Genomic DNA, 27,290 nt, shown 5'->3' on the forward strand with positions numbered 1-27,290 from the left:
CGAGACTGTGACTCCTGTATATCTATTTCTTAATACAAACCCCTTTAGTCTAAATGTCTGAGGGAATGCATTTCACGTGCTCCCAGTTAGATGCAGGTTTTACGTCTTACCAAATATGGTGGATGGGATGGGAGGGTGGGTGGCTGGAGTGAACGAGTGAGTGAGTATGGTTTTACGCCGCTTTTAGCAATATCACGGTGGGAGACACCAAAAATCGGCTTCACACACTGTACCCAAATGGGGAATCGAACCCGGTTCTTCAGCGTGACAAGCCAACGCTTTCACCACTAGGCTACCCTATCGCCCCGGAAGGTGGCTGGAACACACAAACACACAAACACACACACACACACACAAACACACACACACACACACACACACACAAACACACACACACACACACACACACACACACACACACACACACACACACACACACACACACACACACACACACACAGTCATGCGCTCGGTATAAATATACACTCAAACCTACATCCGTTACTACAATATACGAATCTACGCTCTTGTGCACTCCAGCCACAGTTAGCAAAGGCCGAACAGTCAAAGGGAGATAACTCCACATACTCCACATATATACAGAGAACTTGCTTACTGTCACTGCGTAATACCAGTTTATCACACCCTGAGTAGAATATCTAATTTGCCAGGTCAGTCACATGGCCATCAGTTACTGCTGTATATTCCAGAGATTGATGTGTATGGTCAGCATCAGGCTGACTGACTGACTGACTGAGTTTGGTTTTACGCTGCTTTTAGCAATATTCCAGCGACACTCCACAACACATGGGGCGGTATGAATGTAAAGCTTCACATAGCTGTACATGAGTTTGGTTTTGCGCCGCTTTAGAAATATTACAGCAACATCACGGCAGGGGACACCAGAAATGGGCTTCACACATTGTACCCATGTTGAGAATTGAACCCGGGTTTTCAGCGTAATTAGCAAACACTTTAACCACTAGGCTACCCCATCTCTCCTCATCCATCTAGCTACTGCCCTTGTTGGATAGAAGTTTGTCTGTGTGTACCCTGTTTATCCATGAAGGGCAATGTTTATTATTGTTTATCCAAGAAATCAACATTCAATGTTGTTTATCGATTAAAGGCTGTGACACTGAAGGTAGATACCAGAAATACTTAGGTAAGTCAGTGATTGCAATGAGTCAGTCAAACTGTAGCATCACGTCCACCATGCTCCACCATATTGTGAGGTCTGTGATGAGAGACAGTTGGATTCAATGGTTGTTTAGTTTTCCACTCATATCAACTTTGAGTGATGAAGGCAAAACAAAGCGATGCAGCTCTCTCACGTTTACCTCTCGGATAAGTTAGGAGAAGGAGAAGGTGACGTCAACAAGATGCTGCGGTGGAGGATGTGTTCTCGGTCTGCATCGTAATAGAAGGAGAATAAAATATAACATAAGTTACCTTTGGGATTACACTTTCTTAGCAAAGTACAGATTCTAGTACTTTTTGTTGGGTTGAGTCCCATCTGGGACCCACACCCTCAGAGTCACGCACCTAATCACCAGCACACACAGTCTGCTGCCTAACCCGCTCAGCCACTGTGGTTTCCACTGAGCGGGTTTGGCGGCTGACTTTGAGTGCTGGTATTAGGTGTATTCAGAGGATACACAAGATGAACAACAGAACTATTTGTAACTGTGAAAATAATAGTTTATTTAATCGGCATTTTATGCACTATACAAGAAATGCCATCTCACAGGCGAGAAACAGGTCCTCCAGTGAATTAGAAGCTATGGCGGATGAATACAAGTTACAGTGGGCATATAACACATATCACAGAAAGTAGTGCGACGGATTGGACTGAAGTTGTGAATACAGTGTTCTTGTGATGAAAATGACATATACATTGTCAATTATCACTAAAAGCAGCTGAAATTCCTTTTATATTGGAAGGAAGTTACAAGCTACTCCTGAATATCATCTGAAACTCCTAATATTCAGTACAAAGATATTTATTACTGAAACTATGTGAAGCATGCCTTGGGATAGTTATTGCAGTGGCACGTTTCCCTATTTCTAAACAACAGCTAAATACATATGTAAATCAAAATCAACAGAATCAACAGTTTCCAGGCAGATTACAGTATACATTAGGCTATTGACACTTTAGGGCATTCACTAAAACATATCTTTTCTCGTAGCTTCCACTTGGATCAATAATCCACATACGGTTGGACTTATATTCCACCAAGACAGTGTTCAATTCAGATCCACTTAGAAAATAGGTCTTGATATAAGCCTGAAACTGAATACATTTTTTTATAAAAAGACAAAACAGAGTCTGTCATTAACACTTAAACATGCATAAACCTTACAGGTGCTTTCCTAGAATGTTACAGTTGTTTCATTTACTTACAGCTGCTTCACTTCAATACCAGATGTTTATCTATAATCGTACTGTGAGTTACCTGGGGCCCTGGCCATGTCACAGAGACTGACTGGTGTCAGGCCAGAAGTTCCAGTATTTACCTGTAGTACTTCTACTGGTGACTACTGGTGTAAGTGACTGCTATGTCCAACTACAAAAATATCCATATCCAAAATTCTAAAAATATCAACCCAATCTGAAATGCTCTATATTTTGGCCTCCATTCACTGTTTTTGGCACAAACAAACATGGACGTCCTTAAGAGGAGATTTCCAACTAAAAATGTCTCTCAGGAAACTGTGGAACACTTGTCACCGAACACGACATACAAATGCATTACTACTTATCAACAAAAATAAATTAAAATACATATTTTTACAAGGACATCAACAGAAGACTATGGTATTCATTATGAAAAATACAGCAAAGATTATGAAATATAAATATTTGCATCTTTCCAACATTTCTTCAGTGCTAAAAACAGGTGTGAGTTGTAAGTTGCCGAATCTGTCTAAACATACACAAGTAAAACCAGTTTCCTGATGACAGCACCTCACTTCCAGTAAGATGCAGAACATGTTAAGAATAGAATGGTACAAGTACATTGTACATGAAATCAAGAGTTTAACACTTTAAACATCAGTTAAACACACGAATCGGATACTTAAAATGAAATTTGTAAATCTTTTCAGACCTAAAACCTTCCACTTAAAACTCAGCTCAAAGTGAATCAGTGAAAATCTTAAACATCCTTAATGTTGATTTGTAGTCGACAAAACCATAACAAATACACCCTGAATGAATGTTTGAAATACATTTGATTAACATTGTGTGTGGATTAACTCCACTCAGCTACAGCTGTCTTGATCATAGCAATGTAACTGACATCATTAACACATTATATTTCTCACTGTAAAACTGTGTCTGATTTTATCAAACCAACTTCAGTTTTACAGTCATTTGTAGTAATAGCTCCTGAATTTCAGCACTCATCTTAATAACAATGACACAGAGGGAAGAAGTGTGGTCCACAGAATACCTGCAGCGAGGACGCATTTCGGGAAGGGTCTGGTTTGGCTGAATATTTCACCTGCCATTAAAGTCTCACATTTCTTCCAATAAAGTCTTGTTGGATGTTGTCATGCTGTTATCTCCATGCAGTTGTTCTGCTTGGACTGGAACCTGGGGAGATGTGAAGTCATTGTTAGTCCTTCAATACTACAGCAAAGCAGGCTAAACACATGCTTTGATATTCAAACCATGATTATATACTTGTTATTCAAGCATGTAATTTTTATGATAAAATTAATATTTCATACTTATCCTGACTCATGCTTATTTGCTTTCTCATCCTCTCTTCCGAACGGTCAAGTGGAAACTTGAATCCCTTCAATTCCCTTGAAGTGAACGTACAATCACTCACCCTGAATTAGCTCCCTTTTCCCGCCAAAACTGGCATGTGACCTGCCATGCCTTGCTCCTCACTCTCTCCGATATAAGCCCCACACAGGTTTACAGGGAAACCCGGGTGGTGAGAGGGGACGGTTGGGAGGGCTTCATCTCATGAGTCAGGATAAGTATAAAATATTAATTTTATCATAAATATTACATATTTTTCCTTATCATGACTCATGCTTATTTGCTTACTGAATCCGACTGAATCGGTGGTGGTCAACCACCTAACGGGATTCCCTGTATGATTGTATTCACGTCAGCATTCGCTTGATATATACCCCCTGGGAATTTTCTTCTTCTGTGGCTAACTTCAATATTTCTTGATGCTTGTCGGGGGACCACCTTCTTATACATTCGTATTAGAAGTAAACTTCTTAAGTTTTGTGGATTTAGTATACTAGACGCCTGAGGTAATTCAGGGTGAGTGATTATACGTTCGCTTCAAGGGAATTGAAGGGATTCAAGTTTCCACTTGACCGTTCGGAAGAGAGGATGAGAAAGCAAATAAGCATGAGTCAGGATAAGGAAGAATAAAGATTTTGCTCATTCTGGACATGTTTCCATATCCTAGACTAACATATTTGAAAATGGTTCCTGAAAATATTAAACTAAGCAATTTGTACACATGGTTACCATCGCGTTGTAAAGAACTAAAACATTCCTGTGTTCAGATGAACTAAGTTTCATACAATCAAATCTGTGAACTTTTGTAACAACTTTTAAACATACTACAGAGAACTAACTTATTGTTTCTAGAACATCCCAGCCTAGCAGACATTCAGATTCCAGGAACTGTTAGTGTCAGTACTGGGCATGGTACCTACCACTGTTGTAACTTCCAAGGCGGGTTTGAAGATTCTCTAATCGGTGAAGGAAGTCGTCTGTCGATTCGTCTGCAGTCGTAGCCCGTGTCATGGGATGACTCCGATATGTGCTTAAGGTAACACTGGTATTATTTTGAAGCAGACGTCTGTGGGACAGATATTTCCTATTAATACACCAAACAATGGTCATAAATGAGGTGAACGTGAGACTTGGAACTATCATCCACATATCCTAGCCTTGCAAAGGTAGACAACTCTGCAAGCACAGGCGAGAACACTGTCATGATGATATTACAAAACAAAACTGTCAACAAAGACAATGCTGACTGAGTTTTGATAAACAAGATAAGGCAAATCATAAAACCATTAATTTACAAAACCATAGCAACACCAGTGCATAATATTTGTAAGATAATTTACAGGCTGGACCCACTATGATTTGAACTTCTAACATTTTCCAGGATTATACAACGTTTTTATCACTTGTACAATCTTTGTGCCTGGAGACGGCTATAGCAGTGGCTAGCATTTCTAATTTGCATCCACCCAACTCCACACCACCCAGCCCCCCTGCCCCACCCAACTAGCCCACCTGACACACATGTAACCTGCCACATCTCACCCAACTCCACATCACCCAGCACCCTGCCCCACCCAACTAACCCATCTGACACACATGTAACCTGCCACATCTCACCCAACTCCACACGACCAAGCCCCCTGCCCCGCCCAACAAACCCACCTGACACCCACACGACCTGTAACTTCTCACCCAACTCCACACCACCCAGCCCCAGCCCCGCCCAACTAACCCACCTGACACACACACGACCTGTAACTTCTCATCCAACTCCACACAACCCAGCAACCTGCCCCACCCATCTAACCCACATAACACACATGTAACCTGCCACATCTCACCCAACTCCACACCACCCAGTACCCTGCCCCGCCCAGCTAACCGACCTGACACACATGTAACCTGCCACATATCACCCAGCACCACACCACCCACTCCCCTGCCCCACCTAACTAACCCATCTGACACACATGTAACCTGCCACATCTCACCCAACTCCACACCACCCAGCCCCCTGCCCCGCCAAACTAACTCACCTGACACACATGTAACCTGCCACACCTCACCCAACTCCACACCACCCAGCCCCCTGCCCCACCCAACTAACCCACCTGACACACATGTAACCTGCCACATCTCACCCAACTCCACACCACCCATTCCCTACCCCACCAGACTAACCCACCTGACACACATGTAACCTGCCACATCTCACCCAACTCCACACCACCCAGCCCCTGCCCGTAACTAACCCACCTGTCACACATGTAACCTGCCAAATCTCACCCAACTCCACACCACCCAGCCCCCTGCCCGCCCAACTAACCCACCTGACACACATGTAACCTGCCACATCTCACCCAACTCCACACCACCCATTCCCTACCCCACCAGACTAACCCACCTGACACACATGTAACCTGCCACATCTCACCCAACTCCACACCACCCAGCCCCCTGCCCCGCCCAACTAACCCACCTGTCACACATGTAACCTGCCAAATCTCACCCAACTCCACACCACCCAGCCCCTGCCCAGCCTAACTAACCCACCTGACACACATGTAACCTGCCACATCTCACCCAACTCCACACCACCCAGCCCCCTGCCCGCCCAGCTAACCCACCTGTCACACATGTAACCTGCAACATCTCACCCAACCCACCGACCCACTCCCCTGCCCCACCCAACTAACCCACCTGACACACATGTAACCTGCCACATCTCACCCAACTCCACACCACCCAGCCCCCTGCCCCGCCCAACTAACCCACCTGACACACATGTAACCTGCCACATCTCACCCAACTCCACACCACCCAGCCCCCTGCCCCGCCCAACTAACCCACCTGACACACACGCGACCTGTAACTTCTCACCTTCTAGCACTGGAGGAAGGAGATCTGTCATAAGTAGTCTGACTAGCACTGGTATCTTTAGTGGGCGGTGTTGTAAACTGGCGTCTTGCAGTTCCCGCACTGGAGGACTGTCGGTACGGGTTAGCTATATCTCCATTTAACACCAAGAGGGGCTCGGAGGCTGATGATCTCGGCAGATCAGGAATTCTGGACATTGATGGGAAGTACCGCGGAGAAGCTGCTGGCTGGGGTGATGTGTACGTCGACGATGTGTAACCTGAAATTTGTTTCAATAAATATTTTGTTTTCTAACTTATACTGTGGTTCATGATAAGTGTGACAATGCACAAAATCAGCTGGTATCAACTGAACAAAGCATGGCAGTGTGAGACCACCACAAGCTGACAATCATAACACATTTTGTAAACTGTGATAACTTTTCCCAAACGACTACGACTATCACAGTCACCTCCGACAAAGCCTCTGTACTAAGTTTTGGTCATCTTAGAGCAATAAGTCAATATTTCAAATGAACACAACTCTTGGTATTTTATCTACACCAGTAAATTGTTTAACTTAATTTTATGCATTAGTAATTGTTTTAACGGTATGACATGTGTGAGTTGGGAAGAACAAAAACTTTCCTCTCAAATAGTGGACTGTATGATATTTTAGTGAACTGTATGATATTTTAGTGAACTGTATGATATTTTAGTGGACAGTATGATATTTTAGTGAACTGTATGATATTTTAGTGGACTGTATGATATTTTAGTGAACTGTATGATATTTTAGTGGACTGTATGATATTTTAGTGAACTGTATGATATTTTAGTGGATTGTATGATATTTTAGTGAACTGTATGATATTTTAGTGGACTGTATGATATTTTAGTGGATTGTATGATATTTTAGTGGACTGTATGATATTTTAGTGGACTGTATGATATTTTAGTGGATTGTATGATATTTTAGTTGACTGTATGATATTTTAGTGGACTGTATGATATTTTAGTGAACTGTATGATATTTTAGTGGACTGTATGATATTTTAGTGAACTGTATGATATTTTAGTGAACTGTATGATATTTTAGTGGACTGTATGATATTTTAGTGAACTTTAGTGAACTGTATGATATTTTAGTGAACTGTATGATATTTTAGTGGACTGTATGATATTTAAGTGAACTGTATGATATTTTAGTGAACTTTAGTGAACTGTATGATATTTTAGTGAACTGTATGATATTCTAGTGAACTTTAGTGAACTGTATGATATTTTAGTGGACTGTATGATATTTTAGTGTATCGGAGTTGTGTTGGCAAGCTGCTGCTGCTGTCACTGATCTCCCCTGATGCTTCAACCTACCGACATTCATGTTGACACGCCATGTTCGCCCACTCACAACAGGGGAGCCAACTCTGATTGCACGTCGCCACTTGCGGACCATGAACTTCATTCTGAAACATAATGAGTCATCCTTGAATCATCCCACAAAACAACACCTTGATTCTGTCACTGGTGAAATGGCCTCTCATCGCAGTCAAGATTCTGGCAACGAATAAGCAACTTACATGCATGTGTGAATTGTGTTTGCATCTCAATCCTGAACACCATGCAGATGGGTTTAAAACTATATTTGACTTGCACTTCCGTTTACATAAAGAATAGAACATGGCCGTGTGTTTGTTGGCCTTGGTTGGAAAGTGCTGTTATCAAGAACGGTTCATTGTTTACATGAAGATATTGGAGCTTCAGAATCTGACTGTGCAGACAATGACAGCAGTAAAGACGACGTCACCTACCTTGCTATAGCAATGATGACGGCAGTAAAGACGTCAACAACACCTACCTTGCTATAGCGATGATGACGGCAGTAAAGACGTCAACAACACCTACCTTGCTATAGTAATGATGACGACAGTAAAGACGTCAACAACACCTACCTTGCTATAGCGATGATGACGGCAGTTAAGACGTCAACAACACCTACCTTGCTACAGTGATGATGACAGCAGTAAAGACGTCAACAACACCTACCTTGCTATAGTGATGATGACAGCAGTAAAGACGTCAACAACACCTACCTTGCTATAGTGATGATGACAGCAGTAAAGATGTCAACAACAACTACCTTGCTATAGTAATGATGACGGCAGTAAAGACGTCAACAACACCTACCTTGCTATAGTGATGATGACAGCAGTAAAGACGTCAACAACCCCTACCTTGCTATAGCGATGATGACAGCAGTAAAGACGTCAACAACACCTACCTTGCTATAGCGATGATGACACGGGCAGCACTCCGGAAGAGGCTGAAAAAGCGGGTGTGTCTGCTGCGGCGCCGTGCGTCGATGTCGGAGGGGTAGCCGCCCATCTGCGCTATCAGCATCAATGTCTCCTGCTCGCAGTCCTGGTACCCACCAAGCAACATCAGCAGGTAGCGCTTCTGATACACCAGAGCCTTGCGGAAACTCTCTGACCTCAGGAACTTGCCATACAGTCGCTGCATCTGCCATGGAAACCACATCTGTTTATCTCAGGAAACCTTACCAAATATGAAATGAAAATGAAAAGTAACACACTGGTTTGAATTACAAAGGTGCCACAGATTCTCACCTTGTCTCTATCTGCTTCTGTGAGATATCCCTCGGAGTCCAGCTGACTTCTGAATAGACGAATCTCGGACTGCAGTCTCCCCACCTCCCGCTCGGCGGTGTCCAAGGACATCTGCAAGGACAACCTCTCGCTAGCCCAGGACATCCGGTCCTGGAGGTACCGATCCTCCTCCACCTCCTCATTCCTCCTCACCTGACAAACCAGGAACAACAGTCTTCATTACACCAGTGACACTGGCTCACACCAGACTCATGGTATTTTTCCCAGTCTGTAACTTAGATCCCAACCTTGACCGGTCCATTAGTCCTGACCAATGACCTAAACTAAACGCAGATATCGCATACCTGTCCTTGATACTTAGATCACCACCTTGATCCAGATATAGGATTCAGCTACAACACCCTGGTACCCAGATCCCCACTAAGACCCAGATATAGGATTCAGCTATAAGACCCTGGTACCCAGATCCCCACTAGGACCCAGATATAGGATTCAGCTATAAGACCCTGGTACCCAGATCCCCACTAGGACCCAGATATAGGATTCAGCTACAACACCCTGGTACCCAGATCCCCACTAAGACCCAGATATAGGATTCAGCTACAACACCCTGGTACCCAGATCCCCACTAAGACCCAGATATAGGATTCAGCTATAAGACCCTGGTACCCAGATCCCCACTAGGACCCAGATATAGGATTCAGCTATAAGACCCTGGTACCCAGATCCCCACTAGGACCCAGATATAGGATTCAGCTACAACACCCTGGTACCCAGATCCCCACTAAGACCCACATATAGGATTCAGCTATAAGACCCTGGTACCCAGATCCCCACTAGGACCCAGATATAGGATTCAGCTATAAGACCCTGGTACCCAGATCCCCACTAGGACCCAGATATAGGATTCAGCTACAACACCCTGGTACCCAGATCCCCACTAAGACCCAGATATAGGATTCAGCTATAAGACCCTGGTACCCAGATCCCCACTAGGACCCAGATATAGGATTCAGCTATAAGACCCTGGTACCCAGATCCCCACTAGGACCCAGATATAGGATTCAGCTACAACACCCTGGTACCCAGATCCCCACTAAGACCCAGATATAGGATTCAGCTATAAGACCCTGGTACCCAGATCCCCACTAGGACCCAGATATAGGATTCAGCTATAAGACCCTGGTACCCAGATCCCCACTAGGACCCAGATATAGGATTCAGCTACAACACCCTGGTACCCAGATCCCCACTAAGACCCAGATATAGGATTCAGCTACAACACCCTGGTACCCAGATCCCCACTAAGACCCACATATAGGATTCAGCTACAAGACCCTGGTACCCAGATCCCTAGTAAGACCCAGATATCGGATTCAGCTACAACACCCTGGTACCCAGATCCCCACTAGGACCCAGATATAGGATTCAGCTACAACACCCTGGTACCCAGATCCCCACTAAGACCCACATATAGGATTCAGCTACAAGACCCTGATACCCAGATCCCTAGTAAGACCCAGATATCGGATTCAGCTACAACACCCTGGTACCCAGATCCCCACTAAGACCCACATATAGGATTCAGCTACAAGACCGTGGTACCCAGATCCCTAGTAAGACCCACATATAGGATTCAGCTACAACACCCTGGTACCCAGATCCCCACTAAGACCCACATATAGGATTCAGCTAGAAGACCCTGGTACCCAGATCCCCACTAAGACCCAGATATAGGACTCAGCTATAAGACCCTGGTACCCAGAACCCCACTTACACCCAGACCCAGGATTAGCTACCTGTGTTTGTCTGCCCTGTCTCTGCAGCCGAGCTACATCCTCTTCCATGGCATCCAGAGTCACTCGGAGCTCTTCCTTCTCCTGACACACCCGCTTGAGGAACAGTGTCAACTCTGCATTGTGCTGCACTATCCGCTCATTGGCCAGCTGACCAGCTGAAGCACTGGCTCGGACCTGCATGACACAACATTCAAGGTCATCACTGGTACTCATCATGGCCCCAATTTCTCGAAACAAACTTAAGTTTTTACTCAAATTTCAAACTGAGTTTGACAAGTTGAAACAGCTGACTTTGTGACTCAACTGCATTTTTAAATTAAACGATGGGGAAACAACTTAAGTAATCTATCCACCATACTCAAATTGTCTACTATGTTTGAGTTTAATATCGATTTCAGTCCATTCTGGCAAATGCATTTTCCTGTGATTTCTCAAATTTGAGTAAAAAGTCAATACTCAGACTTAAGTTTGTTTAGAGAAATCGGGGCCAGGGCGGCACCGACAGACCAAAAGCATCAGAGCTAAGCTGGCAGGACAATTCATATTTTTCATATTTCATACATCTATGCTGAAACTTAATAACCAGTGTAGACATAGCTTGTGTCAGTGGTAGAGTGTGGCCCACGAGGGTCGAGTCTATGAATGACTAGTTCATCCCGGCTCTCACCTCGCTTGTCTCTAGTGGCTGCTGCAACTGTTTCATGTCCGCCAGGACTTCCTGGATGTCCACCACATAGTTTGATGTCGTATCCACACCGGCGTCCACTTCATCACCTCCGTGGCGGCGGCGTGGGGTCAAGTTGGCATCATCTTGCATGCGCAGGGCCAGGAACTCCAGTCGTTGTATCAGGTTATCCACATTGTCTTGCCTCAATGTCTGGGGGCCATCCACACTGCTCCTGACATTGGCTGCTGCAGCTGACGCCTGAAGTAGAGAAGGCACTAAGTAATCCCCAGAGAAAACATTAGTGAGTGAGTTTGGTTTTACACAAATTTTAACCAAATTCAAGCAATATCATGGCAAGGTATATTGGAGCTTGGCTTCACACATTGTATCCTTGTTGAGGGCTAAGTGTACAGGGGACTACTGGGGAACACAGCATGCATCCAGGACTTCATCCTTGTCATAAAAGTATCTCAACCAGCCGCCAGACTATACTACACCGTCATGAAAGTTTTGTAAAGACAGATGTTACTGACATATTCACAATGCGATCCTTACCCTTTCACTGTGGTCTGTGGTGTGGTGAGTTGTTGTAGTGAGTCTCAGTCTGTCCAGCTCGTGCTTGGTCTGGAGCTCTTTGCTGCAGACATCGTCCAGCTGCAGCTGGGTATCCTGCACCTTGTCCGTCAGCCGGTCAGTCTCCAGCTCCAGCTCATGCTGAAACAGTCATTCCGGTATTGTATCTAGATTCTAATGGTAGACACATGCAAACTTCCTGTTTTTGAGAAATAACTGTAAACCAATTTATCACAAAAAAAAAAAACCTTTGATAATTGTCATGCCACCATTGTACAAATGTCCAAAACCTTCGAACATTCTAGACAAGTAGGTCAACACCTTCTTACCAATTTAATCTTCAGTTCATCCCTCTCCCGTTCTAAATCTCGGACAGTTTTGCGTGACGCTGCCTGTTGTCCGTCTGTGCGCATCAGGTTCTCGTTCTCCCGCTGTTTGAGGACTTTCACCTCCTCATGGAGCTGCTCCATCTGGTTCTGGAACGTCTTTATTGTCTCGTTCTCAAACTCGACTTGTCGTTTCAGCTCTGTCTTCTCAACCTTGGTGAAAATATTGATGGATATAAAACAAACTATTCCTTTTCAACTTTCTGTCTAATCTTCCCGACTGATAATTTTTCGAACATTGGTGTCGTTACATTCTGAACAAACACCATATCATGGCACCTGTAAATAATTCAGTCTCACTCTAATCATCTATCAGCTTATATCCACATCTCATCCATCAACCCACCTGTAAATCATCAGCATCCCTTTTCAGCTGTCGGTTCACGGCTCTCTCATGCTCCAATGTCTGCCTCACATTCTCCCGCTCCGTCTCCAGCATCTCGCTCACGCTTGCCAGCTTCTGCCTTTCTCGGGACAGCGAGCGATGGAGGTCCTCCACCTTATCCTGCTCTGACCTCAGGCGTGCCTCCATGTCCTCGATCATACCTCGGTCCTGACTGGTGGCCTCTTTGTGATTTGTTCTCTCTGACTCAAGCGTTGTCCTCAATCGAGTTATAGCTTGTCGTTCCTCATCCAAGTTTCTGGTCAGGCAACAAAACCACTTTTTTCACATAAAACAAACAAACACCGAGATAGCTTTTACAATACAATCATTAATAAATCACATACATAGACATGGTCCACACATGATCTTAACACAGTGACAGTCATACTCTAGACTTACCACTGAGTCTAGCATACAATTAAACAAGTCATAGCCCTGAGATCATTTGTGAAACATGATTCATCAGAGTCATCTTTGTGTAAAGACAACTGTAAGTCCCATGCCTTAAGGGATGCTTCATATTTTATGGCTAGAGAGGATGATGATGATTTTAAGGGGGTTCACCCATTTTGTTCTTGGGAGGACTGTGTGTGTGGAGGACATGCATTGATTTTGTACATAAAATGCAGAGGGGCTCACGTATATTGTACATACATTTTAGGGGGGGGTAATTCACATAAAAATCTCCATAAAAATCATTATCAACCCCTTAGTCAAAAATTAGGAACGGTCCCTAACATACACCTACATGAAAGCTTCATGAAAGCTTGAGCACTGCAGCACTTTAAGGTCCTGAACCATCAACTCATGAGACAACTACTCTGTAACAAACCTACCGACTAAGATCATCGACTTTCCCCCTCTCCGCCTCCAGAGACAACTTGAGCTGTGCCACCTGCGCGTCAGAGTCGGTCTGCACAGAACGTATCTTCCGGCGTTCTCCCTCCAGCTCCTGCTGTGCAGCATGTTTGGCGGAACGCTCCTGTTCCGTCTGTCGGGAACACTCAACGCGTTTCTCTCTCTCCCGCTTCCAGTTCGATACGCAGTTGCTGAAACAATGACAAAGTGAAGATGAATTTGGTCCTATCAGTTGTAGGTGGTGATAAACACGCTGAATATCAGAGATCAGTACCTCCACAAATCGGCTCTCCTTCTCCAGGTAGTCCTTGTTGTGTGAGCGGAGGTCGGTGACCTGAGAGTTCAGCAGCACACACTTCCTCCTCTCAGATTCCAGGAGTTCCGACAGACGACTGTTCTTTGTCCTCTCCTCTTCCAGAGCATCTCTGCAAATACAGGTCAACATATGCAAATACAGGTCAACATATGCAAATACAGGTCAACATATGCAAATACAGGTCAACATATGCAAATACATGACACGTTATTCATAAGTTACTCCTGTAAAACATCATTATCTTTCAAAGATGCTTCATCAGCAATTTTCAGGACATTATCAAAAACATTTACCTCAAGACATCACAGAGCAAATACTCAGTAGCTATATCATGTAGTGTATGACGTAAACTGAACATAACCTTAAAACCCAACCAGTAGCTATATCACGTAATGTATGACGTAAACTGAAATATAACCTTAAAACACAATCAGTAGCTATATCATGTAGTGTATGACGTAAACTGAACATAACCTTAAAACACAACCAGTAGCTATATCACGTAATGTATGACGTAAACTGAAATATAACCTTAAAACACAATCAGTAGCTATATCATGTAGTGTATGACGTAAACTGAACATAACCTTAAAACACAACCAGTAGCTATATCACGTAATGTATGACGTAAACTGAACATAACCTTAAAACACAATCAGTAGCTATATCATGTAGTGGTTGACGTAAACTGAACATAACCTTAAAACACAATCAGTAGCTATATCATGTAGTGTATGACGTAAACTGAACATAACCTTAAAACACAATCAGTAGCTATATCACGTAATGTATGACGTAAACTGAACATAACCTTAAAACACAATCAGTAGCTATATCATGTAGTGTATGACGTAAACTGAACATAACCTTAAAACACAATCAGTAGCTATATCACGTAATGTATGACGTAAACTGAACATAACCTTAAAACACAATCAGTAGCTATATCATGTAGTGGTTGACGTAAACTGAACATAACCTTAAAACACAATCAGTAGCTATATCACGTAGTGATTGACGTAAACTGAACATAACCTTAAAACACAATCAGTAGCTATATCACGTAGTGATTGACGTAAACTGAACATAACCTTAAAACACAATCAGTAGCTATATCGTAGTGATTGACGTAAACTGAACATAACCTTAAAACACAATCAGTAGCTATATCATCGTAGTGATTTAAACTGAACATAACCTTAAAACACAATCAGTAGCTATATCACGTAATGTATGACGTAAACTGAACATAACCTTAAAACACAATCAGTAGCTATATCACGTAATGTATGACGTAAACTGAACATAACCTTAAAACACAATCAGTAGCTATATCATGTAGTGGTTGACGTAAACTGAACATAACCTTAAAACACAATCAGTAGCTATATCACGTAGTGGTTCACGTAAACTGAACATAACCTTAAAACACAATCAGTAGCTATATCATCAATGAGTGTATGACGTAAACTGAACATAACCTTAAAACACAATCAGTAGCTATATCGCGTAATGTATGGACGTAAACTGAACATAACCTTAAAACACAATCAGTAGCTATATCACGTAGTGATTGACGTAAACTGAACATAACCTTAAAACACAATCAGTAGCTATATCACGTAGTGATTGACGTAAACTGAACATAACCTTAAAACACAATCAGTAGCTATATCACGTAATGTATGACGTAAACTGAACATAACCTTAAAACACAATCAGTAGCTATATCACGTAGTGATTGACGTAAACTGAACATAACCTTAAAACACAATCAGTAGCTATATCATGTAGTGGTTGACGTAAACTGAACATAACCTTAAAACACAATCAGTAGCTATATCACGTAGTGATTGACGTAAACTGAACATAACCTTAAAACACAATCAGTAGCTATATCACGTAGTGATTGACGTAAACTGAACATAACCTTAAAACACAATCAGTAGCTATATCATGTAATGTATGACGTAAACTGAACATAACCTTAAAACACAATCAGTAGCTATATCATGTAGTGGTTGACGTAAACTGAAATATAACCTTAAAACACAATCAGTAGCTATATCACGTAATGTATGACGTAAACTGAACATAACCTTAAAACACAATCAGTAGCTATATCACGTAGTGATTGACGTAAACTGAACATAACCTTAAAACACAATCAGTAGCTATATCATGTAGTGGTTGACGTAAACTGAACATAACCTTAAAACACAATCAGTAGCTATATCACGTAGTGATTGACGTAAACTGAACATAACCTTAAAACACAATCAGTAGCTATATCACGTAGTGATTGACGTAAACTGAACATAACCTTAAAACACAATCAGTAGCTATATCATGTAGTGGTTGACGTAAACTGAACATAACCTTAAAACACAATCAGTAGCTATATCATGTAGTGGTTGACGTAAACTGAACATAACCTTAAAACACAATCAGTAGCTATATCACGTAGTGATTGACGTAAACTGAACATAACCTTAAAACACAATCAGTAGCTATATCATGTAGTGATTGACGTAAACTGAACATAACCTTAAAACACAATCAGTAGCTATATCATGTAGTGGTTGACGTAAACTGAACATAACCTTAAAACACAATCAGTAGCTATATCATGTAGTGGTTGGCCTTAAACTGAACATAACCTTAAAACACAATCAGTAGCTATATCCGTCGTAGTGATTGACGTAAACTGAACATAACCTTAAAACACAATCAGTAGCTATATCACGTAGTGATTGACGTAAACTGAACATAACCTTAAAACACAATCAGTAGCTATATCACGTAGTGATTGACGTAAACTGAACATAACCTTAAAACACAATCAGTAGCTATATCACGTAATGTATGACGTAACTGAAATATAACCTTAAAACACAATCAGTAGCTATATCACGTAATGTATGACGTAAACTGAACATAACCTTAAAACACAATCAGTAGCTATATCACGTAATGTATGACGTAAACTGAACATAACCTTAAAACACAATCAGTAGCTATATCACGTAATGTATGACGTAAACTGAACATAACCTTAAAACACAATCAGTAGCTATATCACGTAATGTATGACGTAAACTGAAATATAACCTTAAAACACAATCAGTAGCTATATCACGTAATGTATGACGTAAACTGAACATAACCTTAAAACACAATCAGTAGCTATATCACGTAATGTATGACGTAAACTGAACATAACCTTAAAACACAATCAGTAGCTATATCACGTAGTGATTGACGTAAACTGAACATAACCTTAAAACACAATCAGTAGCTATATCACGTAGTGATTGACGTAAACTGAACATAACCTTAAAACACAATCAGTAGCTATATCACGTAGTGATTGACGTAAACTGAACATAACCTTAAAACACAATCAGTAGCTATATCGCGTAGTGATTGGCGTAAACTGAACATAACCTTAAAAACACAATCAGTAGCTATATCGCGTAATGTATGACGTAAACTGAACATAACCTTAAAACACAATCAGTAGCTATATCATCCGTAATGTATGGCGTAAACTGAACATAACCTTAAAAACACAATCAGTAGCTATATCATCGTAGTGATTGACGTAAACTGAACATAACCTTAAAACACAATCAGTAGCTATATCGCGTAGTGATTGACGTAAACTGAACATAACCTTAAAACACAATCAGTAGCTATATCATCGTAGTGATTGGACGTAAACTGAACATAACCTTAAAACACAATCAGTAGCTATATCATCGTAGTGATTGGCGTAAACTGAACATAACCTTAAAACACAATCAGTAGCTATATCACGTAATGTATGACGTAAACTGAACATAACCTTAAAACACAATCAGTAGCTATATCACGTAGTGATTGACGTAAACTGAACATAACCTTAAAACACAATCAGTAGCTATATCACGTAGTGATTGACGTAAACTGAACATAACCTTAAAACACAATCAGTAGCTATATCGCGTAGTGGTTGACGTAAACTGAACATAACCTTAAAAACACAATCAGTAGCTATATCACGTAGTGATTGACGTAAACTGAACATAACCTTAAAACACAATCAGTAGCTATATCACGTAATGTATGACGTAAACTGAAATATAACCTTAAAACACAATCAGTAGCTATATCATGTAGTGTATGACGTAAACTGAAATATAACCTTAAAACACAATCAGTAGCTATATCACGTAGTGTATGACGTAAACTGAACATAACCTTAAAACACAATCAGTAGCTATATCACGTAGTGTATGACGTAAACTGAAATATAACCTTAAAACACAATCAGTAGCTATATCACGTAGTGTATGACGTAAACTGAAACATAACCTTAAAACACAATCAGTAGCTATATCATGTAGTGTATGACGTAAACTGAACATAACCTTAAAACACAATCAGTAGCTATATCACGTAGTGATTGACGTAAACTGAACATAACCTTAAAACACAATCAGTAGCTATATCACGTAGTGATTGACGTAAACTGAACATAACCTTAAAACACAATCAGTAGCTATATCATGTAGTGATTGACGTAAACTGAAACATAACCTTAAAACACAACCAGTAGCTATATCACGTAGTGATTGACGTAAACTGAACATAACCTTAAAACACAATCAGTAGCTATATCATGTAGTGTATGACGTAAACTGAACATAACCTTAAAACACAATCAGTAGCTATATCATGTAGTGTATGACGTAAACTGAACATAACCTTCCTGAGCAGTGGTGTAATAAACCAGAACACTGGTACATACTGACTATCATACATCCTATGTTACCCAACGTTCCATGCTAACTGGAATCTCCCAACCAACCATTGCATCTAGCTGCACCACAACTGCATCAGTGTTGAATAAACAGGATCAAACTCACTCGATTCACGGGTCCTAAACAATCTAACAAGTAACCTCGCTCACACTCGATTATTACAAGTTGAAAAAAAGATTGACGACATCAGAACCTGCATGCTTCACACGCCAAATCATGACATAAACACATGACACGTCCATGCAGCATGGCAATAATGTCATGACATGACACAAACATCCAAACCACACTTGAACATGTCCACACAGGCAACTGAAACTTGCGACTGTATCTAAGATACAACAAAACACTCTTGTTACCTGAAACACAAACGTCACAAATACTCCCCCGACGAATACATAACCAAACAAAGAAATGGTAAAACAGTATATACTGTGGAACATGCTTGTTATGTTATGGGAAGGGTTTACGGAGAAATGATGGAAATCGAAGAAGTATAAACTTGGCATTAAATGGGCTGGCTAGTCATGACTAGCTGACTAGCGACCGAACCACGAGGTACTGAGGACCTTCATGACTGCAGCTGCCCTTAGGGGTACAATACATATACACCTCATGACCAGCTTACACCTCATGACCAGCTTACACCTCATGACCAGCTTACATCTCATGACCAGTTTACACCTCATGACCAGGTTACATCTCATGACCAGGTTACATCTCATGACCAGCTTACACCTCATGACCAGCTTACACCTCATGACCAGGTTACACCTCATACCTCATGACCAGGTTACACCTCATGACCAGGTTACACCTCATGACCAGGTTACATCTCATGACCAGCTTACATCTCATGACCAGGTTACATCTCATGACCAGCTTACATCTCATGACCAGGTTACACCTCATGACCAGCTTACACCTCATGACCAGCTTACACCTCATGACCAGGTTACATCCTCATGACCAGCTTACATCTCAGCTGACCAGGTTACACCTCTCACCTCATGACCAGGTTACATCTCATGACCAGCTTACACCTCATGACCAGCTTACACCTCATGACCAGCTTACACCTCATGACCAGCTTACACCTCATGACCAGCTTACACTCTCATGACCAGCTTACACCTCATGACCAGGTTACACCTCATGACCAGCTTACACCTCATGACCAGCTTACATCTCATGACCAGCTTACATGACCTCTCATGACCAGGTTACACCTCATGACCAGCTTACACCTCATGCTTACACCTCATGACCAGCTTACATCTCATGACCAGCTTACATCTCATGACCAGGTTACACCTCATGACCAGCTTACACCTCATGACCAGCTTACATCTCATGACCAGCTTACACCTCATGACCAGGTTACACCTCATGACCAGCTTACATCTCATGACCAGCTTACACCTCATGACCCCTCATGACCAGCTTACACCTCATGACCAGGTTACACCTCATGACCAGTTTACACCTCATGACCAGCTTACACCTCATGACCCCTCATGACCAGCTTACACCTCATGACCAGCTTACACCTCATGACCAGGTTACACCTCATGACCAGGTTACACCTCATGACCAGCTTACACCTCATGACCAGCTTACATCTCATGACCAGGTTACACCTCATGATGAGCTTACATCTCATGACCAGCTTACACCTCATGACCAGGTTACACCTCATGACCAGTTTACACCTCATGACCAGCTTACACCTCATGACCCCTCATGACCAGGTTACACCTCATGACCAGCTTACACCTCATGACCAGGTTACACCTCATGACCAGCTTACACCTCATGACCAGGTTACATCTCATGACCAGTTTACACCTCATGACCAGCTTACATCTCATGACCAGCTTACATCTCATGACCAGCTTACATCTCATGACCAGCTTACATCTCATGACCAGTTTACATCTTACATCTCATGACCAGCTTACACCTCAAGACCAGGTTACATCTCATGACCAGCTTACATCTCATGACCAGCTTACATCTCATGACCAGCTTACACCTCATGACCAGGTTACATCTCATGACCAGGTTACATCTCATGCATACAGAGCCTGTTGAGTACACAGCCACACAGAGCCTGTTGAGTACGGAGACGAACAGAGCCCATTAAGTATGGAGCCATACAGAGTCCATTGAGAACGGAGCCGAACAGAGCCCATTGAGTATGGAGCCATACAGGACTGCCACATCTTCAGTTGACCCCCGTCAGTCTGTGGCATGTACTCACATGGACCCCGTGTTGTAGTACTCTACCCCGATATAGGTGCAGGACCACCCACTACCAATGAATGGGGGAACATCCACCTGTAATAGTACTCTACCCTGACATAGGTTCAGGATCACCCACTCCCAATGAATGGAGGAACAACCACTTGTTGTAGGACTCTACCCCGATATAGGTGCAGGACCACCCACTCCCAGTGAATGGGGGAACAACCACCTGTTATAGTACTCTACCCTGATATAGGTGCAGGACCACCCACTCCCAATGAATGGGGAACAACCACCTGTTATAGTACTCTACCCCGATATAGGTGCAGGACCACCCACTCCCAATGAATGGAGGAACAACCACCTGTTATAGTAGTACTCTACCCGATATAGGTGCAGGACCACCCACTCCCATTGAATGGAGGAACAACCACCTGTTATAGTACTCTACCCCGATATAGGTGCAGGACCACCCACTCCCAATGAATGGAGGAACAACCACCTGTTATAGTACTCTACTCTGATATAGGTGCAGGACCACCCACTCCCAGTGAATGGGGGAACAACCACCTGTTATAAATTACTCTACCCGATATAGGTGCAGGACCACCCACTCCCAATGAACGGAGGAACAACCACCTGTTATAGTACTTTACCCCGATATAGGTGCAGGACCACCCACTCCCAATGAATGGAGGAACAACCCCTGTTATAGTACTCTACCCCGATATAGGTGCAGGACCACCCACTCCCAATGAATGGAGGAACAACCACCTGTTATAGTACTCTACCCTGATATAGGTGCAGGACCACCCACTCCCAATGAATGGAGGAACAACCACCTGTTATAGTACTCTACCCCGATACAGGTGCACGACCACCCACTCCCAGTGAATGGGGGAACAACCACTTGTTGTAGGACTCTACCCCGACATAGGTGCAGGACCACCCACTCCCAATGAATGGAGGAACAACCACCTGTTATAGTACTCTATCCTGATATAGGTGCAGGACCACCCACTCCCAATGAATGGAGGAACAACCACCTGTTATAGTACTCTACCCTGATATAGGTGCAGGACCACCCACTCCCAATGAATGGGGGAACAAGTTTGTTAATGACAACAGGTTTGTGTTAATAACCAGGAATAACAGTGTTAACGAGACTAGGTCATGTGCTTCGTGTGATGTTAGGTGGGGAGGGTCACTGTTCCCAGGGTTGTCAGCAATAATTCACCTTGACCTTACACAGCATGTGAGACAGTGTCCACTTTTAGGAGTAATGCATGTAGTATTTCTTCCACATTTCTCACAGAATAAAACAGCTGTTTAAGACGATGTGTAAACTGTATTCCATTGTACTGCTTAAACTTGATCAAATCACAACGGTTCCCTAGGCCACATTTCTTTGTTGTACTAGTCATGTATATGACAACAACCTTTACCTAATCCGGACCAGATTCTCCCGTGACTGATCAATCCATAATGTCGGTAACATTGAACCAAGTAATCCTACCCCACCAGGTTGGGATCCAGCTAACTCATCTATCCCCACCAGGCTGGGATCCAGCTGACTCATCCATCCCGACCAGGTTGGGATCCAGCTAACTCATCTATCCCCACCAGGCTGGGATCCAGCTAACTCATCTATCCCCACCAGGCTGGGATCCAGCTAACTCATCTATCCCCACCAGGTTGGGATCCAGCTAACTCATCTATCCCCACCAGGCTGGGATCAAGCTGACTCATCTATCCCCACCAGGCTGGGATCCAGCTGACTCATCTATCCCCACCAGGCTGGGATCCAGCTAACTCATCTATCCCCACCAGGCTGGGATCCAGCTGACTCATCTATCCCCACCAGGTTGGGATCCAGCTAACTCATCTATCCCCACCAGGCTGGGATCCAGCTAACTCATCTATCCCCACCAGGCTGGGATCCAGCTGATTCATCTATCCCCACCAGGCTGGGATCCAGCTAACTCATCTATCCCCACCAGGCTGGGATCCAGCTAACTCATCTATCCCCACCAGGCTGGGATCCAGCTAACTCATCTATCCCGACCAGGCTGGGATCCAGCTGACTCATCTATCCCTACCAGGCTGGGATCCAGCTGACTCATCTATCCCCACCAGGTTGGGATCCAGCTGACTCATCTATCCCCACCAGGTTGGGATCCAGCTAACTCATCTATCCCCACCAGGCTGGGATCCAGCTGACTCATCTATACCCACCAGGTTAAGATCCAGCTAACTCATCTATCCCCACCAGGCTGGGATCCAGCTGACTCATCTATACCCACCAGGTTAAGATCCAGCTCATCCTACCCCACCAGGTTGGGATCCAGCTAACTCATCTATCCCCACCAGGTTGGGATCCAGCTAACTCATCTATCCCCACCAGGCTGGGATCCAGCTGACTCATCCATCCCCACCAGGTTGGGATCCAGTTAACTCATCTATCCCCACAAGGAATGATATATTCCCAGAGATGAATTCAAACAACTACGGTGACATGTTTCAGAACCTTCGGACTATTTCCCAGTAGATAAAAGTTGTATAATGCTCCACTGTCGACAACCGGTCTGACTGAACTATTACACCGCTACACCCTGCAACACTAGGCAACTGAGTGGCGCGTCCAACAGGGACAAGTAATGATGAACACAAGACACCGGGGGGCATGCAAGGTTGGTAGGCAGGCAACTTACATCACTGTGTTCCATATCTCCCTGTGTGGAGAAGACGGGTTAGGAGAATAAATGAACACAACAGAAAAAGCATAGAGAAATACAATACTGAGACCACTTGACCATAATAATGATCTTGCTTGTTTCAAATTGCACTCTTACTTGGTCTTCTTTTACAGCGACTTCAAGAAGTCAGTCCCCACCCCTCACCCAAAACTACATTCACACTTAACCCCTGAGAGTATTTGTAGATTAAAGACACAAGGTGTACATACGTGACAGAGATGAATCGGTTGTGTTCCCGCTCCAGAGCGTCTCTGGCTTTAGACAGCTGAATCTGTACGGTGGACAGTTCCCCCTGAATCTCCAGACTGGTGTTCTTCTCCCGGGACAGCTCCGTGGACACCTCCCGGACCCGCTGCCTCTCCAGGTCCAGACTGGTCTTCAGGTCGTCCTGGATCACCTTCTCTTGCTGCAGCTTATACTCCAGGACTTGGACTGTGTGGGACAGAACAACATGTCAGATGGATAATCAGCAAGTTCATCAATGTTACATGGAAACGCAAGGACCAAGATTAAAACCACCCATTCATGTCATTCTGTGGCTCTATAGACAGTTGTCAGGACTGGCTAAAAGTCAAACATTTCACCTGAAAGTTGCATGACATGCATCAAACCTGCAGCCTCTCCTGGTCACCAAATTCCAAAGTCACAAAGACTCTTGCTCAAACTCCATCCTCCATTAAAAACACCCACTATTATTTCCTGGGACCACCTGCTAACGTTTTCCACTATGTTCCCTCCACTGAACCCAGGGCTATATACCAGGACCATGTAATCTCATTCTACCCAACAGACCCTCAAGTGTTCCTGCGGACCATCTACTCTACCTACTCCACCCAGGGCTATATACCAGGACCATGTAATCTCCTTCTACCCAACAGACCCTCAAGTGTTCCTGCGGACCATCTACTCTACCTACTCCACCCAGGGCTATATACCAGGACCATGTAATCTCATTCTACCCAACAGACCCTCAAGTGTTCCTGCGGACCATCTACTCTAACTACTCCACACAGGGCTATATACCAGGACCATGTAATCTCATTCTACCCAACAGACCCTCAAGTGTTCCTGCGGACCATCTACTCTACCTACTCCACACAGGGCTATATACCAGGACCATGTAATCTCCTCCTACCCAACAATTCCCCAAGTGTTCCCAAGGACCACCTACTCTGTCGCTGCTGTTGCCGCTCCCTCTTGGCACTCTGGTCCTCCAGGGAGGAGATGGTGGCGTTGTACTCCTGCTGCTGCGTGTCTGTCCGCTGCCGAGTCTCACTCGCCTTCTTACGCAGGGCCTCGATCTCCGACAGCATGGACTGCCGGTCAGAGTGGTGAAGCTGGTCAAGCGCTGACCGATGGAGAGCCTCCTGGAATACACAATACAGGCCTGTGTATACAGAGTCAAACACAAGGTACCTTATGCTACACTGACGACAGTACAAACAGTGTATCAGAGTCAGTGAGTCACTCACTACTGCAGCACCAGTACTTTTAGACCAGAGACCAGACAAAATACATTGCTTTGAAGATGTTCCTCCCAAATATGAAAGGAGGACACATAAAAGAGATGGAAAATTTAGGTAAGGGAAGCATGAAGGGTGGAATTCTTCAAAATAATTGCACTTACATAGCAATACTGTGTTCGTGTATACAAAATTACGTGTATTTCTAGCAATACAGCTGTATTAACTTGGTCAGAAGACTCTCAAGCACCTGTTTTCCAAACATGAAGGAAGACCTGGAATTCAGCTTGAAACTAAAACAGCAATCACCTACAGCCAGTCATCAAGACATGACGTTTGTAAATAGAACTGGCCTATAATTATGAAGTAATGGAAGTTTGCTTGTTAGTTTTGGTTTGTTTTCATAAAATCCCAAAACAATAAATTTATTCAACTAAGCTGTTTGATATATAAAGATGTGACTACCTGATCAGAGATTCTCTGCTCGAGTCTCCTGGTGCTGGGGTCGGCGTCGGGGGCGTGGGTGACCACATATGTCCGCAGTTCAGCCAGCACCGCCTCACGCTCCTTGTCAAACAGTCCACACACTGCTGCCAGCAGGTCCCCTCGCCAGTCTTCATCACCCTCACACTACAACACAAACAAGTCTAACATGGGTACAAGCAGTATCCTAACATGGGTACAAGCAGTCTCCTAACATGGTACAAGCAGTCTCCTAACATGGTACAAGCAGTCTCCTTACATGGGTACAAGCAGTCTCCTAACATGGTACAAGCAGTCTCCTAACATGATACAAGCAGTCTCCTAACATGGTACAAGCAGTCTCCTAACATGGGTACAAGCAGTCTCCTAACATGGGTACAAGCAGTATCCAAACATGGGTACAAGCAGTCTCCTAACATGGGTACAAGCAGTCTCCTAACATGGTACAAGCAGTCTCCTAACATGGGTACAAGCAGTCTCCTAACATGGTACAAGCAGTATCCTAACATGGGTACAAGCAGTCTCCTAACATGGGTACAAGCAGTATCCAAACATGGGTACAAGCAGTCTCCTAACATGGTACAAGCAGTCTCCTAACATGGTACAAGCAGTCTCCTAACATGGTACAAGCAGTCTCCTAACATGGGTACAAGCAGTATCCAAACATGGGTACAAGGAGTCTCCTAACATGGGTACAAGCAGTATCCAAACATGGGTACAAGCAGTCTCCTAACATGGGTACAAGCAGTATCCAAACATGATACAAGCAGTGTCCTAACATGGTACAAGCAGTATCCTAACATGGTACAAGCAGTATCCAAACATGGGTACAAGCAGTCTCCTAACATGGGTACAAGCAGTATCCATGCATGGGTTCCAGCAGTCTCCTAACATGGGTACAAGCAGTCTCCTAACATGGTACAAGCAGTCTCCTAACATGGTACAAGCAGTCTCCTAACATGGTACAAGCAGTCTCCTAACATGGTACAAGCAGTATCCTAACATGGGTACAAGCAGTCTCCTAACATGGGTACAAGCAGTTTCCAAACATGGGTACAAGCAGTCTCCTAACATGGTACAAGCAGTCTCCTAACATGGGTACAAGCAGTCTCCTAACATGGTACAAGCAGTCTCCTAACATGGTACAAGCAGTCTCCTAACATGGGTACAAGCAGTCTCCTAACACGGTACAAGCAGTCTCCTAACATGGTACAAGCAGTATCCAAACATGGTACAAGCAGTCTCCTAACATGGTACAAGCAGTCTCCTAACATGGGTACAAGCAGTCTCCT

The 27,290-nt window shown here is 43.5% G+C and overlaps 2 protein-coding genes across 5 annotated transcripts in view; both read right to left on the reverse strand.

The window, feature by feature from the left end:
• Positions 1-1,683: 1,683 nt before the first annotated feature.
• LOC124281680 (A-kinase anchor protein 9-like) lies at positions 1,684-14,036 on the reverse strand. Its single transcript, XM_046717631.1, has 12 exons — positions 13,907-14,036; positions 13,032-13,326; positions 12,629-12,838; positions 12,282-12,440; positions 11,727-11,984; positions 11,060-11,233; positions 9,261-9,452; positions 8,915-9,153; positions 8,008-8,099; positions 6,659-6,914; positions 4,699-4,844; positions 1,684-3,601 (listed from the first exon to the last, which is right to left on the reverse strand). Exons 2-12 carry the CDS (start codon positions 13,227-13,229, stop codon positions 3,567-3,569), a joined length of 1,959 nt encoding a protein of 652 aa, XP_046573587.1. The 5' UTR covers positions 13,230-13,326; positions 13,907-14,036; the 3' UTR covers positions 1,684-3,566.
• LOC124281674 (A-kinase anchor protein 9-like) overlaps positions 13,977-27,290 on the reverse strand; it is a 146,936-nt gene continuing 133,622 nt past the window's right edge. For all 4 annotated transcript variants that reach the window (XM_046717612.1, XM_046717611.1, XM_046717613.1 and 1 more), the window contains 5 exons: positions 25,981-26,145; positions 25,224-25,419; positions 24,262-24,484; positions 14,203-14,353; positions 13,977-14,119 (listed from right to left, as the gene is read on the reverse strand). In XM_046717612.1, the coding sequence (XP_046573568.1) occupies positions 14,075-14,119; positions 14,203-14,353; positions 24,262-24,484; positions 25,224-25,419; positions 25,981-26,145 (780 nt within the window). In that variant the 3' untranslated portion in view covers positions 13,977-14,074. The remainder of the gene's footprint in view (positions 14,120-14,202; positions 14,354-24,261; positions 24,485-25,223; positions 25,420-25,980; positions 26,146-27,290) is intronic.

The sequence above is a fragment of the Haliotis rubra genome, unplaced genomic scaffold, assembly GCF_003918875.1.
Source record: "Haliotis rubra isolate DU_JTF1 unplaced genomic scaffold, ASM391887v1 Scf288, whole genome shotgun sequence".
Taxonomy (NCBI): domain Eukaryota; kingdom Metazoa; phylum Mollusca; class Gastropoda; order Lepetellida; family Haliotidae; genus Haliotis; species Haliotis rubra.